Source organism: Oncorhynchus gorbuscha, linkage group LG22 (genome assembly GCF_021184085.1).
Source record: "Oncorhynchus gorbuscha isolate QuinsamMale2020 ecotype Even-year linkage group LG22, OgorEven_v1.0, whole genome shotgun sequence".
NCBI classification, from domain to species: domain Eukaryota; kingdom Metazoa; phylum Chordata; class Actinopteri; order Salmoniformes; family Salmonidae; genus Oncorhynchus; species Oncorhynchus gorbuscha.
This window is the reverse complement of record NC_060194.1, coordinates 29,857,239-29,872,809: the sequence shown is the minus strand read 5'-3', so window position 1 is coordinate 29,872,809 and position 15,571 is coordinate 29,857,239. Positions and strand designations below refer to the sequence as shown.

General features: G+C 42.8%; 1 protein-coding gene across 1 annotated transcript; it reads left to right on the top strand.

Moving 5' to 3' along the window:
- Positions 1–12,031: 12,031 nt before the first annotated feature.
- Positions 12,032–14,481, top strand: LOC124010151 (5-beta-cholestane-3-alpha,7-alpha-diol 12-alpha-hydroxylase-like). The gene has a single exon (XM_046322530.1). The coding sequence runs from the start codon at positions 12,197–12,199 to the stop codon at positions 13,733–13,735; it is 1,539 nt and encodes a 512-aa protein (XP_046178486.1). The 5' UTR covers positions 12,032–12,196; the 3' UTR covers positions 13,736–14,481.
- The last annotated feature ends 1,090 nt before the right edge of the window (positions 14,482–15,571 follow it).

Genomic DNA, 15,571 nt, shown 5'->3' with positions numbered 1-15,571 from the left:
GAAAGGTCATAGTGGTAAGAAAGCAACTTTGACCCATCAGACTTTCCACCCTAATTCCTGCCAGGACAGAACACAATCACTGAAAAGTAGACCCAATTGAATAACTCTAAAATATCTCCTAGAAGACTGTCGATAATATGCAAACAACATGGACCATAGTACTGTGACCCCTAATTCCTGACAGCAGGACAAGACACAATCACTGATAAGTAGACCCAAAGAGATTGAACTATTCTAAAATATCCGCTAGATTAGAAGACAGTCAATAATATTCAAACCACATGGTATTTTTTGGCCATATGACAAAATAGCTCAGTTTTCCTTCAGATCCTTTTCAAAATAATGTGATTTCATATACTACAGGGGTTATATTGTCAAGATACTGACAATAAAGATGTTTATTAGTTGAATTTTCTTTTTTGCTATCACACAGTGTAATGAATATTAAAAAATGTGGCACTCACCATAATAGATTATAAAACTGCTACGAATCTCAATGTAGCCTACAGCATTTAATTTCTTACGTAAGTAATTTGTCACAGAGACATCTCAATTCCTGTTTCCCCAAGAGGTACTTCAATGTTCATCATAGGGGTATGGAACAAAACAGGATGCAACTTTGACCCATCAGACTTTCCACTCCAATTCCTGCCAGGACACAATCACTGACAAGTAGTCTCAAAGAGATTATACTACAACATGGAAACAACATGGACCTTTTTTCTGTGGCCCCTATTTAAAGAAGAATGTATGATCAATGGTGGTATAGATATACATGGCGTGGCTTAACGTAACCACACACCCGAGTAGTGTACAGCAGTAGGGTATTCTCATTACTCCCATGTAATTAGTCAAACTTTGGCGGCATCCTCAGCAAACAACTGAGAGTTTTTGGTCGTTTCAATAAACGTTTTCAGCAGCCTCACATGTTGTTATTAACATACTTGGCGGTCACAACAACACATTATTTGAAAGGCACGTATTCTGCCACTCTAATCGTCTCTTTGGCTGATAATCGAGACGTACATTCCATGCGACAGTCTATCTGTTCATGCTAATATTTTTACGTTTCGAATGAAAGGGTATTTAGGAATTATGTTTGTTGATTAAGACGGCATGGAAGTATGAAAAATGACCAACCAAGCCTATCCTAAGTGTTCATAGAATTAATAAAAAAATGAATACAGCAGTTGTCGGGTCATGAATAAATTAAGTAATTTAAGATATATGAGCAACGGGAGTACCCTATGGCTGTATCCTACTCGGGGGCGTGTTCATGTTAAGCCCTGCCTCGCTGTGTGTATCTATAGCAAAACAAATGTACCCTATCATTTTTGGCCAGATGGCATGTCCCGTGACAAAATAACTAAAGTTTTCCTTCAGATCCGTTTCAAAATAATTTGATTTCATATACAGGGGTTATATACTGACAATAAAGATGTTTATTAGTTGAACTTATATGTTTTGCTATCGCACAGTGTAATGAATAATACAACAATTGTCATTCACCATAATAGTTTATAAAACTGGTACACATCTCAATGTAGCCTACAGAATTTCATTTTGTTATGTAAGTAATTTGTCACAGAGACATCTCAATTCCTGTTTCCCCAAGAGGTACTTCAATGTTCATCATAGGGGTATGGAACAAAACAGGATGCAACTTTGACCCATCAGACTTTCCACTCCAATTCCTGCCAGGACACAATCACTGACAAGTAGTCTCAAAGAGATTATACTACAACATGGACTTTTTTTTCTGTGGCCCCTTTGTGAAGAAGAATGTATGGTCTGTGGTGGTATAGATACACATGGCAAGGCGTGGCTTAACGTAACCACACACCCGAGTAGTGTACAGCAGTAGGGTATTCTTATTACTCCCATGTAATTAGTCAAACTTTGGCGGTATCCGCTGCAAAAAAACTGGCACTTTTTGGTCGTTTCAATAAACGTTTTCAGCAGCCTCACATGTTGTTATTAACATACTTGGCGGTCACAACAACACGTTATTTGAAAGATACTTATTCTGCCACTTTAATCGTTTTTGGCTGATAATCGAGACGTACATTCCATGCGACAGTCTATCTGTTCATGCTAATATTTTTACGTTTCGAATGAAAGTGTTTTTAGGAATAATGTGGTTTGTTGATTAAGATGGCATGGACGTATGAAAAATGACCAACCAAGCCTATCCTAAGTGTTCATAGAATGAATTAAAAAATGAATACAGCAGTTGTCGGGTTATGAATAAAGTAAGTAATTTAAGATATATGAGTAACGGGAGTACCCTATGGCTGTATCCTACTCGGGGGCGTGTTCATGTTAAGCCCTACCTCGCTGTGTGTATCTATAGCAAAACAAATGTATACTATCATTTTTGGCCAGATGGGGGCGGCATGTCAAAAGATAAATTAACGCGGATCCTTTCTAAAATGATGTGTTTCTAGGCCCTTCACTGACAAGATAGGGTTCCAAAGTGTTATCATGGTGAAGGAAGTCCATGCTTAGTACGTTGCCACCCCACAGTTAAACTTAAAGTGGCACTCCAGTCACCTCTTCTAGTCAATTAACAGCTGATTTACTTAAAAGGCACATCTCAAAAGGTGGTCCAAGTAAGTCATGACATGGTACAAGTTTTAAACATTGTAGCATGAGGATGTTAGCATAAGAATTACCAATTCATAACACATTGTTGGATGTTCTCTAATACCACAATGTACCACAACGGCTTTAAAAAATAAATAAAAAATCAGTTACAATGTAAATAAATATGAAACTCCCTGAAAGTTGATTTCAATGGCCTAGAGTTAGTTTCCCTTTCAGGAGGAGAGCAGATTTACACAATATACTTATCTTTTAGATAAAGCGTACCTTGATACATGGTAAAGATGTCATCTGCCTGTAACATTATTGAGGGAAAAAAGAACACACTGGTTTTATCACACACATGATAGAGATCTGAATGTATTGTAAAAGTACTTAGGGGAATCTGGGGCTAAAAGTAACACAGGGTCAGTTGTAACAGCTAAATAACTCAAATATGAAACCAGGTAGAAAGCTGTCATTCAATGTGCTAGTGGTTGGTTAGTGTCTACATACCTGAGAAGTTTTAGGAGTACTCATAAATATTCTACATAAACAGTGCCTTGCGAAAGTATTCGGCCCCCTTGAACTTTGCGACCTTTTGCCACATTTCAGGCTTCAAACATAAAGATATAAAACTGTATTTTTTGTGAAGAATCAACAACAAGTGGGACACAATCATGAAGTGGAACGACATTTATTGGATATTTCAAACTTTTTTAACAAATCAAAAACTGAAAAAGGTCGCAAAGTTCGCAAAGTTCAAGGGGGCCGAATACTTTCGCAAGGCACTGTAAATCATATATCATCTTTAGCAATAAGAAGAGTTATTTTTATTGATAGAGTTGATAATAATTATTGCTCAGATTACACTCAAATTAGTAATTGGGGTCAGTTGTTGACACATGTTACAATTGACCCCTTACCTAAAGTGTATGCTATGTTATATAGTATTTAGAAACATTTACGTAATTACATAAAATTGTATTTCTTTACATCAAGTTTCCCAGTACAACTAAGACAAGAACTTAGAAACATAATAAATCATACCTTTGAATACTAAAAGTATCATACATAAAATATATACATTTTGGCTACTCTGTTTTTGTATTTTCATCCGAATAGCAGTTTCAAATCATACTATTTTTCATCCAGGCAACAGTAAAAACATGTCACACCACACAATCCATGATAAAGCATCCCCCTTTGAACAAATTAGTGACAAATATTCAAATCTACAGTATGTTGCATGGATTAATGAGAAAGAAAAACAAAAGTATTTTTCCCTCCCTTATATTATAGCGCCCCCTTTGGCCAGTCAGTGTAATTGTGTAAATGCCGAATGTCAATGAGAAGACGGACAGTACCAGACAAAAGTTTGAACACACCTACTCATTCAAGGGTTTTTCTTGATATGTACTATTTTCTACATTGTAGAATAATAGTGAAGAAAAACATATGAAATAACACATATGGAATCATGTAGTAACCCAAAAAGTGTTAAACAAATCAAAATATATTTTATATTTGAGATTCTTCAAAGTAGACACTAATTTGCTTTGATGACAGCTTTGCACACGCTTGGCATTCTCTCAACCAGCTTCACCTGGAATGCTTTTCATACAGTCTTGAAGGTGTTCCCACATATGCTGGGCACTTGTTGGCTGCTTTTCCTTCAATCTGCGGTCCAACTCATCCCAAACCATCTCAATTGGGTTGAGATCGGGTGATTGTGGAGGCCAGATCATCTGATGCAGCATTCCATGACTCAACTTCTTGGTCAAATAGCCCTTACGGAGCCTGGAGGTGTTGGGTCATTGTCCTGTTGAAAAACAAATGATAGACCCACTAAACACAAACCAGATGGTATGGTGTATCGCTGCAGAATGCTGTAGCCATGCTGGTTAAATGTGCCATGAATTCTAAATAAATCACAGACAGTGTCACCAGCAAGGCACCCCCACGCTATCACACCTCCTCCTCCATGCTTCACAGTTGGAACCAGACATGTGGAGATCATCTGTTCACCTACTCTGCATCTCACAAAGATATGGCGGTTGGAACCAAAAATCTCAAGGACAGATTTCCACCGGTCCATTTCATGTGTTTCTTGGCCCAAGCCAGTCTCTTCTTATTATTGGTGTCCTTTAGTAATGGTTTCTTTGCAGCAATACGACCATGAAGGCCTGATTCATGCGGTCTCCTCTGAGCAGTTGATGTTGAGATGTGTCTGTTACTTGAACTCTTTGAAGCATTTATTTGGGCTGCAATTTCTGAGGCTTGTAAACTCTAATGAATGTATCCTCTGCAGCAGAGGTAACTCTGGGTCTTCCTTTCCTGTGGCGGTCCTCATGAGAGCCAGTTTCATCATAGCGCCTGATGGTTTTTGCAACTGCACTTGAAGAAACCTTCAAAGTTCTTGAAATATTGACTGACCATGTCTTATACTAATGATCGACTGTCATTTCTCTTTGCTTATTTGAGCTGTTCTTACCATAATATGGACTTGGTCTTTTACCAAATAGGGCCATCTTCTGTATACCACCTATACCTTGTCACAACACAACTTATTGGCTCAAACGCATTAAGAAGGAAAGAAATTCCACAAATGAACTTTTAACAAGGCACACCGGTTAATTGAAATGCATTCCAGGTGACTACCTCATGAAGCTGGTTGAGAGTGTGCAAAGCTGTGCAAAGCCAAAGAGTGGCTACTTTGAAGAAGTGTAACACTTTTTTGGTTACTACATGATTCCATATGTGTTATTTCATAGTGTTGATGTCTTCACTATTATATTACTATTATTACTATTAATGAAAACGGGTCAGGAGATATACTTGTTCAATGTTTGGTAGGGGACAAAAAGTCTAATTTGCAGAAAGTCCATGTGTGGAGTTTATAGGTTCTTATGGGAAGTTGTTGCTCATGAGAGGCTGCATATATCTACAACATGTCATGACTGTAGCTCAAACGGGAGAGGAGATATGCTTGTTTAAAGTGTGGAATTTCAGTTTATTACTATAGCACCCCCATTGTCCCAATTTTGACGAAACTTGGGTGAATGATGTGTCTTGTCATCGAGATCCAACATTTAATTTGGCAAATGTTCGCTCTCGATGACAAGAAACATCATTCATCCAAGTTTTGTCAAAATTGGGCCAGTGATGTCTGAGATATGAAGCACGCAGATAGCCTAGGGGTTACGAGCATTAGGTTGGTAACCGAAACGTCATTGGTTTGAATCTCTGAGCTGGCAATGTGGAAAAATCATCCGTTCTGGCCTTGAGTGAGGCAGTTGACCCCCAAAAGCAAATGCTCCCCGGGTGCCGATGACATCGATAAAGGCAGCCCCCCTCTCTGATTCAGGTTAATTGCGGAGACACATTTTGGTTGAATGTATTCAGTTGTTCAACTGACTAGATATCCTTTTACTAATGTACGGACAGAGACAGATCCATAGTCCCCCTCTCAGTTTCATAGTGGGGGACAATTACCCATAATTTTTACCATTGAAGACAGTGTTACATTTAATCCTGCAGCCTGTTACATTTAACTCCATCCATAGGGTCAATTGTAACATTTCACCTCCGCCGCTCTTGGTTGAATTGTAAATGACTGTGTAAGGGGTGCGTAACCGGTTGCAGGGAAGTCAGACGCAGGAGAGCAGAATTAGGTAATAGCCAGAGCAGTTTAATAGCAAAACCAATGGTCTAATTGTCAAAGGAATTGAACAATTCCTATATGTGTTCAATAACCAATTCAATTAAAATCATTCTGTCTGTTTCTAAGAATTTGTAAGATCCTTATTTGCATGAAATAGACAGAGACCAGTCTATTAAAATGAGCTAGCAGTATTTATTCTCGGTGCACGCTGCTCATAGAACCATGTACAACAGCTTATATTTCACATATGACATCATAGGTTATAAAAGGTATCTCCTCCTCTCGACCAGGACAAAGCAGGTTCAAAAGTTCATTCCAATTTACTAGCGCACATACATGACACACAATATATCTGGATTATCTCCTGAAGTCTCACCATAGTTTATTACCACTTAGCAGACAGTTCCAGATACGGAAAACCTGGAGGGGCTCTCGCTGTCTCATTTGATCACCGCAGAGATATAGTTGAGTCGGTTCAAACATAGGTTAATGATTATCTTTGCTTACTTTAGACCAGTCCTTCTCAAATAGTGGGGCGCTCCCCACGTGGGGGGGCTCGGAGCGATGCCAGGGGGGGCGCGTGTGACCCCCCTGGTGAACATGCGTGTGGACATGCTTTTTTTTGCAGGGAATATTTTTTTTTTTGCACCGAACAAGAGCACACAGCACAGAGCAGCAGATATGAAGTGCAGATAACAAACCCTTAAGAGACACCATGGAAAAATATTTAACAGGGATGAAAAGAAAGGCGGAGGGAGACGGAGATATTGAGACAAGCTAAGACGAGGAAATATGACAAAGCGTATGTAGCGCTTGGCTTCACTGTGACTACGGTGGCAGACGAGTAAAGACCGGTATGTTTACTGTGTCTAAAAATGTTGGCATCGGACAGCATCAAGCAAAATCAATTAAGGCGTCACTTAAAGACATTACACCCCAATCACGCTGATAAGCCACTTGAGTTTTTTCAGCGAAAATGTGCAGAATATTGCCAAGAATCGTCCCGCTTTGTGAATGCTATTTCAGTAAACCAGCAAGCACGGTTAGCATCATATAATGTGGCGTACCAAATTGCTCAGTTAAAAAAAAACACTCCATAGCAGAGGAGCTGATACTGCCTGCAGCATTAGACATGGTCTCTGTCATGCTGGATGACGCAAGTGCTGCAAAAATAAAAGTACTTTCCTGAAAACAGATCCCAATATGACTGGGTGAGAGATCCTTTCAATGCACCAACTCCAACTAGTTTCAGCTCTGCAGAGGAGGACCAGTTCATTGATATGACATCTGACTCCACATTGAGACTGACGTTCACATCACAGACACTGAGTGAATTCTGGCTGAGTGTAGAGAGGCAGTATCCACTCTTAGGGCAGAGGGCCATGTGTCACGCCTTGGTCATTGTATCTTGTGTTTTTGTTATATGTTTGGGTAGGCCAGGGTGTGACATGGGTATATATGTTGTATTTCGTATTGGGGTTTGTATTAATTAGGAGTGTGTATTAGTAGGGGTGTGTCTAGTTAGGCTTGGCTGCCTGAGGCGATTCCTAATTGGAGTCAGCTGATTCTAGTTGTCTCGGATTGGGAACCGTATTTAGGTAGCCTGAGTGCGCGTTGTATTTCGTGGGTGATTGTACCTGTCTTTGTGTTAGTCACCAGATAGGCTGTAATTTGTTTCACTTGTTTGTTGTTTTTGTATTTTCATTATTTCATGTACCGCTTTATCTTTATTAAAGGTCATGAGTAACCTACACGCTGCATTTCGGTCTGCCTCTCTTCTAACAGCAGACGAAGTTCATTACAGAATCACCCACCACGATTCACAGACCGAGCAGCGTGTGAACTGGCAGGAGCTAAAGGAGGACGATATGGACGGCAGAAGCAGGGATTATAAGACGACCCAGAGCGAGTGCAAGAGCCCGCCTGGGATTCCCTACAGCAATGCGAAGAGGGCTATACACGGATGGAATCGAGAAGGAAAGCATTGCTATACAGAGCGAAAACTGAAGGTAACAGGGGAAAGCGCAGAGAGAGAGTGGCTGAGTCAGGAAACAGACCTGAGCCTACTCTCCCTGTTAATCGTGAAGAGCAGTTGCAATGGGAGAGAATGCATCATTTGGAGATTTGGACATGGGAGGAGGAATTAGACGGTCAAGGACCCTGGGAGCAGCCGGGAGAATATCGCTGTCCCAAGGAGGAAATAGAGGCAGCTAAAGCGGAGAGGCGTATGTATGAGGAGGCAGCACGGCGACGTGGTTGGAAACTGGAAAAACAGCCCAAAAAAATTATTGGGGGGGAGCTAGAAGGGAGAATAGTTATGCCAGGTAGGAAACCTGCGCATACTCCCTGTGCTCACCGTTGGGCTAGAGAGACCGGGCAGGCACCGTGTTATGCTATGGAGCGCACGGTGTTTCCAGTGCGGGTGCAGAGCCAGCTGCGACTCATACCAGCCCTTCCTATTGGCCGGGCTAGAGTGGGCATCGAACCAGGTAAGCTTGGGCAGGCTCGGTGCTCAAGAGCTCCAGTGCGCCTGCACGGTCCGGTCTATCCAGAGCCACCTCTACACACCAGTCCTCCGGTAGCAGCTCCCCGCACCAGGCTTCCTGTGCGTGTCCTCGCGCCAGTACCACCAGTTCCAGCACCACGCACCAGGCCTCCAGTGCGCCTCGCCTGTTCAGCGCAGCCAGTGCTTTTCTCCCCTCCTGCGCTGCCGGAGTCTCCCGCCTCTTCAGCTCAGCCAGAGCTTTTCTCCTCTCCTGCGCTGCCGGAGTCTCCTGTCTGTCCAGCGCCACCAGTGCTCCCAGTCGGCCCAGCGCGTCCAGTGCGCCTCGCCTGTTCAGCGCAGCCAGAGCCTTTCTCCTCTCCTGCGCTGCCGGAGTCTCCTGTCTGCCCAGCGCCGCCAGTCGGCCCAGCGTCACCAGTCTGCCAGGATCCGCCAGAAGTGCCAGTCTGCCAGGATCCGCCAGAAGTGCCAGTCTACCAAGATCTTCTAGATCGGCCAGACAACCTTAATCATCCAGGTCCACCAGCCAGCCAGGATTTACCGGAGCCTACTACCTGCCTGAGCTTCCTCTCAGTACTGAGCTTCCTCTCAGTACTAGGCTCCCTCTCTGTACTGGGCTCCCTCTCAGTACCGAGCTCCCTCTCAGTACCGGGCTTCCCCTCAGTACCGGGCTTCCCCTCAGTACCGGGCTTCCCCTCAGTACCGGGCTTCCCCTCAGTACCGGGCTGCTTCGGTCCCGGGCTGCCCCTCTGTCCCGAGTTGCCCCTCTATCCCGAGTTGCCCCTCTATCCCGAGTTGCCCCTCTATCCCGAGTTGCCCCTCTGTCCCGAGTTGCCCCTCTGTCCCGAGCTGCCCCTCTGTCCCGAGCTGCCCCTCTGTCCCGAGCTGCCCCTCCGTCCCGAGCTGCCCCTCAATTATGTGGGGATCAGGGTGAGGACTATTAGGCCATGGTCGGCGGAGAAAGTGGATTATCCTAGGACGCGAAGGGGAGGAACTAGGACATTGATGGAGTGGGGTCCACGTCCCGAGCCAGAACCGCCACCATGGACAGACGCCCACCTGGACTCTCCCTATGCTCTTGAGGTGCGTCCCGGAGTCCGCACCTTAGGGGGGAGGTTCTGTCACGCCTTGGTCATTGTATCTTGTGTTTTTGTTATATGTTTGGGTAGGCCAGGGTGTGACATGGGTTTATATGTTGTATTTCGTATTGGGGTTTGTATTAATTAGGAGTGTGTATTAGTAGGGGTGTGTCTAGTTAGGCTTGGCTGCCTGAGGCGATTCCTAATTGGAGTCAGCTGATTCTAGTTGTCTCGGATTGGGAACCATATTTAGGTAGCCTGAGTGCGCGTTGTATTTCGTGGGTGATTGTACCTGTCTTTGTGTTAGTCACCAGATAGGCTGTAATTTGTTTCACTTGTTTGTTGTTTTTGTATTTTCATTATTTCATGTACCGCTTTATCTTTATTAAAGGTCATGAGTAACCTACACGCTGCATTTCGGTCTGCCTCTCTTCTAACAGCAGATGAAGTTCATTACACCATGGGTATTCTTCTTCCTTTTGCAACATATTATCTTTGTGAGACTGGCTTCTCTGCTGTTGCTGCACTGAAGACCAAGTACAGGTCCCGGCTAAACATTGAGCAGGAACTGAGAGTTGCAGTATCATGCTTCAAACCCCTCTTCGAAAAGCTGTGCTCTGCAAAAGGTGCTCATTGTAGCCATTAATCCTGACTTCCTCATTTTGATTTTTTTTTAAAATCAGCACAAATTGTTTTATTCATTTTTGTTGTATAGGTCAACGTGTTCCATATATTGTGCTCCTGAGTTAATGTTGCTGATCAATTTGAATTTATTATTTATTGATTATATTTTATTTTATTTTTCAGTATCAAATACAATGGATACAATGTTATGCAGAGATGTACTTATAACAATTTTATAGACAAATGATAGTATTTACAGTCGTGGCAGAGAGTTGGGGGGCGCGAAATGTTTACTTCTTCCTAGGGGGGGTGTAACAGAAAATAATTGAGAAGCACTGCTTTAGACACACACACACACACATTATAAATCAGATATAGTAAAACAGGGTAGAATTCAATTAGTTATAGTTATAGTTAAATGTATACATTGTTCAGCCATTATTCATAAAATTCATAACAATAATGAATAACAAGACACGGGTAACAAAACCCGTCGCGCACCAGTCAACATGTGCACAAGCACGTACAATAAACACTCCACACAAAGACATGGGGGGAACCGAGGGTTAAATACACAACGCTAAATGAGGGAAATGAGAACCAGGTGTATAGGAAAACAAGACAAAACAAATGGAAAATCAAAAGTGGATTGACGATGGCTAGAAGACCAGTGACGCCGACCGCCGAACGCCGCCCGAACAAGGAGAGGAACCGACTTCGGTGGAAGTTGTGACAGACTGGTATGTCCTAGAAACGTAGAGTAGTGTGTAATGGTAGCTGAGACATGTATGTTGTGTGTATAATATTTTTAGTTATCTAACTCAAACAATCTTTTCATAAATAAGCAAAAGGCAAAAAGTTTTACTTTTAGCCCCGGTCTCCCTTTGTATTTTAACTCAAACCATTAAGGACACGGGGACTATCAATCCTATATTTCAAATACTGTATGTAAAAGGAAGATTATTAAACACAATTATTGTACATTTCTAAATATTTAACACTTAAATCAAATCAAAAATCAAATTTTATTGGTCACATACACATGGACAGCAGATGTTAATATGAGTGTAGCGAAATGCTTGTGTTTCTACTTCTGACCGTGCAGTAATATCTAACAAGTAATCTAACAATTTCACGACAAGTGTAAAGGGATGAGCGATGTCCATGTGGCATAGGCAAAATGCAGTAGATGGAATAGAGTACAGTATATACATATGAGATGAGTAATGTAGGGTATGTATACATTATATAAAGTGGAATTGTTTAAAGTGACTAGTGATACATTTATTACATCAAATTTTACTTACTGTAATATGCAATTATATCAATGGATTGACCTTTATACCTAATGATTCAACAAACTTGCAACAGCAAGGACTGTTCTGTACTTTTGGGTAGTGCGCAATCTAGTTACTCATTAACTGCTGACAAGGACATTATAGTTCCATCACTGCATGGTTAGATCTGTCCATGTACGGTACAAAATGTTTACATTATATTCTTTCCAAAAGTTTAGACATTTTTGGCTACGGTACTGAACATAGCTGAGTGTTGTAAAAGAAAGTGACTAAAACAGTCCAAAACACCAAAGTCTATAGTGGTTCCCTGAGTCTGTAAAAGTGATTTAGTAAACTAAGGGGACTCCCACAGTGCTTAGGGAAGGGGAGGAGCATGGCTGTCTTCAACACAAAGGAATTGAATCTGTGCTCCAGACTGGCTCAGTGAGAACGAAGAGGAAAGAACATGGGCTTTTTGCTTCCAATCCTTCTGGCTTTGCTAGCCTCTGTCCTGGGAGGCCTCTACTTTCTTGGGGCCTTCAGGCAGCGTCGACCCGGGGAACCCCCACTGGACCGGGGCCCAATCCCCTGGCTGGGCCACGTCCTGGAGTTCCGTAGGGACACTGCAATGTTTCTGGAGAGAATGAAGAGGAAGCATGGGGATATTTTCACCATACAGCTGGGAGGATTATATTTCACATTCCTCATGGACCCTCTATCCTTCGGGACGGTAGTGAAGGAGGCTCGCGCCAAGCTGGACTTCACCAAATTCGCACAGCAGCTGGTGCAGAAAGTGTTTGGTTACCACTCCATGGAGAATGACCACAAGTTTCTGCAGATGTCCAGCAACAAGCACCTGATGGGGGATGGGTTAGTGGTAATGACACAGGCCATGATGAGCAACCTACAGAATCTAATGCTGCACAGTGTAGGGACAAAGCATGATAGAAATAAGACCTGGAATGAGGATGGCCTGTTCAACTACAGCTACAATATTGTCTTCAGGGCAGGCTACCTGGCTCTGTTTGGTAACGAGACACCAAAATCCCCAGGGAGCTTAGAGAAAGCCAAAGAGGTCGACAGAGAGGAGTCCCAGGAGCTCTTCCGTGAGTTTCGTAAGTACGACCAGCTCTTCCCCAATCTCGCCTACGGGGTCCTGCCTCCGGGGGAGAAGAGGGAGGCAGAGAGGCTGAAGAGGTTGTTCTGGAACATGCTGTCAGTGCAGAAGATGAAGACTAAGGATAACATCAGTGGCTGGGTGCGCGAGCAGCAGCAGTCGAGGGAAGAGCATGGCATGGAGGACTTCATGCAGAACAGGTACATGTTCCTCCTCCTCTGGGCTTCCCAGGGGAACACCGGCCCTGCTGCCTTCTGGCTTCTCCTTTACCTCATGAAGCACCCAGAGGCCATGAAGGCTGTGCAGGGGGAGGTGGAGGAGGTGCTGAAGGAGACAGACCAGGAGGTGAAGCACGGTGGACCCCTCATCGACCTGACCCGGGACATGCTGCTGAAGACGCCCATTCTGGACAGCGCTGTGGAAGAGACCCTCCGCCTCATTGCTGCCCCTGTCCTCACCAGGGCCGTACTCCAGGACATGTCCCTCAGGATGTCTGACGGAAATGAGTACCGCATCAGAGAGGGAGACAGGGTGGCCCTCTTCCCTTACACCGCTGTTCATATTGACCCAGAGGTCCACCCCGACCCACTCACCTTTAAATATGACCGCTTCCTGACCCCAGAGGGGGGTAAAAAAACAGATTTTTACAAAGGTGGGAAGAAGTTGAAGTACTACAACATGCCGTGGGGTGCTGGGATCACCATGTGCCCTGGGCGCTTCTTTGCCACCAACGAGCTGAAGCAGTTTGTCTTCCTCATGCTCACGTACTTTGACTTTGAGCTCAAGAACCCAGAGGAAAAGATACCTGATATTGACATAAAGCGCTGGGGCTTTGGGTCCATGCAGCCAACCAAAGATATCCAGTTTAGATACAGACTCAGGTTTTAAAAATGAGTGACTGACACGAACCAGCCATTAACAACACTTTGAATGTAAATGTCAATTTTCTGAGCTGTTAATTTGATGTTGATTATTATAAACTAGCTTACGCCTAAACATGATTTTATCTAGAGTAAATAGTACAGCAACAAGTGGTACAGTATTACAATACTGGATATAATTGTTGTATTTATTAGAGGAGAAATCATCAACTTTGTCTCTCAAAAAAAACATCTTTAAGGATTCGTTTTGAGTCAGCTGGAAAGCAGACATTGCAAAATGGAAAGCTGACATGAGTAGAAAAAAATAAAGACTGTAAAGCTGGTTTACAGATAGTATTAGAAATGCACAGATGATAAGAACCAACTACATGTAGGAGTTGAGTTGACAATTATTTTAAGATGTGGGAAGAAGTGTACTATATTGCAGGGGCCTACTCCCACTGGGGAGCCAGGCCGACACACTGAGGAGCCAGGCCCAGCGAATCAGATTGTACATTAATAGGGTTCATAGCTTTCACCTGGATTCACCTGGTCGGTCAATATTATAGAAACAGCAGATGTTCCTAATGTTTTGTACACTCAGTGTATGTCACAGTGCTTCTATGGCTATATACACCATGCCACTGTCTATTTAATTTGTTCATTTAGCAAACAAGACAGAACCATTGCTCTTTGAAAAACATTGTGATAAGCATTACATCTTTGTGTTTTTTTCCTCCTGTCAAATGTAATAAAATATGCTTTTAAAGCCTTGATTGCCATACAAGTCTTATTGTGCACATGAAATGTGGCCTTGAATGTATTGGCAGCGGTGAAGCTAAGTGAGCAATGACCTGCGACTCTGGGAAACTGTGTCCATCAATACTATAGCCTAGCTCCCATAGATGTGCCCTGAGAAACGCTCAGGTGTACTGCGAAACCTGCCTCTAATGCGTTGGTAGAGGCTGTCTGGAGTTATTGGGGGTTGAAGCATCCCACAGATTCAACACTAAACTAAACTAGTAAGCTAGATATAAGGAAGCTTTGTGAAATGCTAAGCTTGCTAAGCTTACTGTGCACATAAAAGGGTGATGCATACTCCTACAAGTGTCCTAGGGCACCCAGTGGACACAAAGGGCAAATGTGGAAATCAGTCTAAGGTTACTAAAGTTGCTCCCATAATCAGGAAAAAAGTATTGGTTAATAAGGTTGTAGAGTATATTCTCACTTTAGTTTAACATTATGGCCTTCAACCATAATAATAAAATAAAAAACATAGAAAACATCAAGCCTAAAATTCAGATCGAATTCATTGTATTTCTGAAAATAGACCAATATTAGCCTGGGATGGCTTCTAACAGACCCCATAACAGACAAGTAATAGGGTTACTTGAATTAGGCTTCTTATTAATGCTGGGCAGCCCAACATGGTAGGGAAATATACCGAACTTCAGCCTCCATAGTGCTGCCTGCCTTGTGTTCAACAATATGGGCCATGATTCCTGAACACTGCATATCGTGTGATTGTACTGTAATGCCTGGGGCAAGATAATCATCAGTTCCAACAGAGAATATTTACTCCTGTTTTTACATAGGCAATTTACAACTGAGCTCTGGGAACGAGGCCTGGTACTGAAGAACTGTTTACAACAGCAAACAGCTTGAATTTGTATTGTGCTAGCAATAATTAATGCACAATATGATCATCTTTGAAGCTTGTTGTGCCCTTTGAAAGACACTGCCATTTATTCCAGTTTGATTACCTTCATTCTTGATAAATCCACACTATGACATTTTCAATAGTTGAATCTTTCTGACAGCCCTGTCTAAACCATGAGAGACAAAAAGGTTCCGTTGGTCTGTA

Excerpts from the sequence above, each read along its gene's own strand:
- LOC124010151 (XM_046322530.1), top strand. The coding sequence starts at position 12,197 with ATGGGCTTTTTGCTTCCAATCCTTCTGGCTTTGCTAGCCTCTGTCCTG.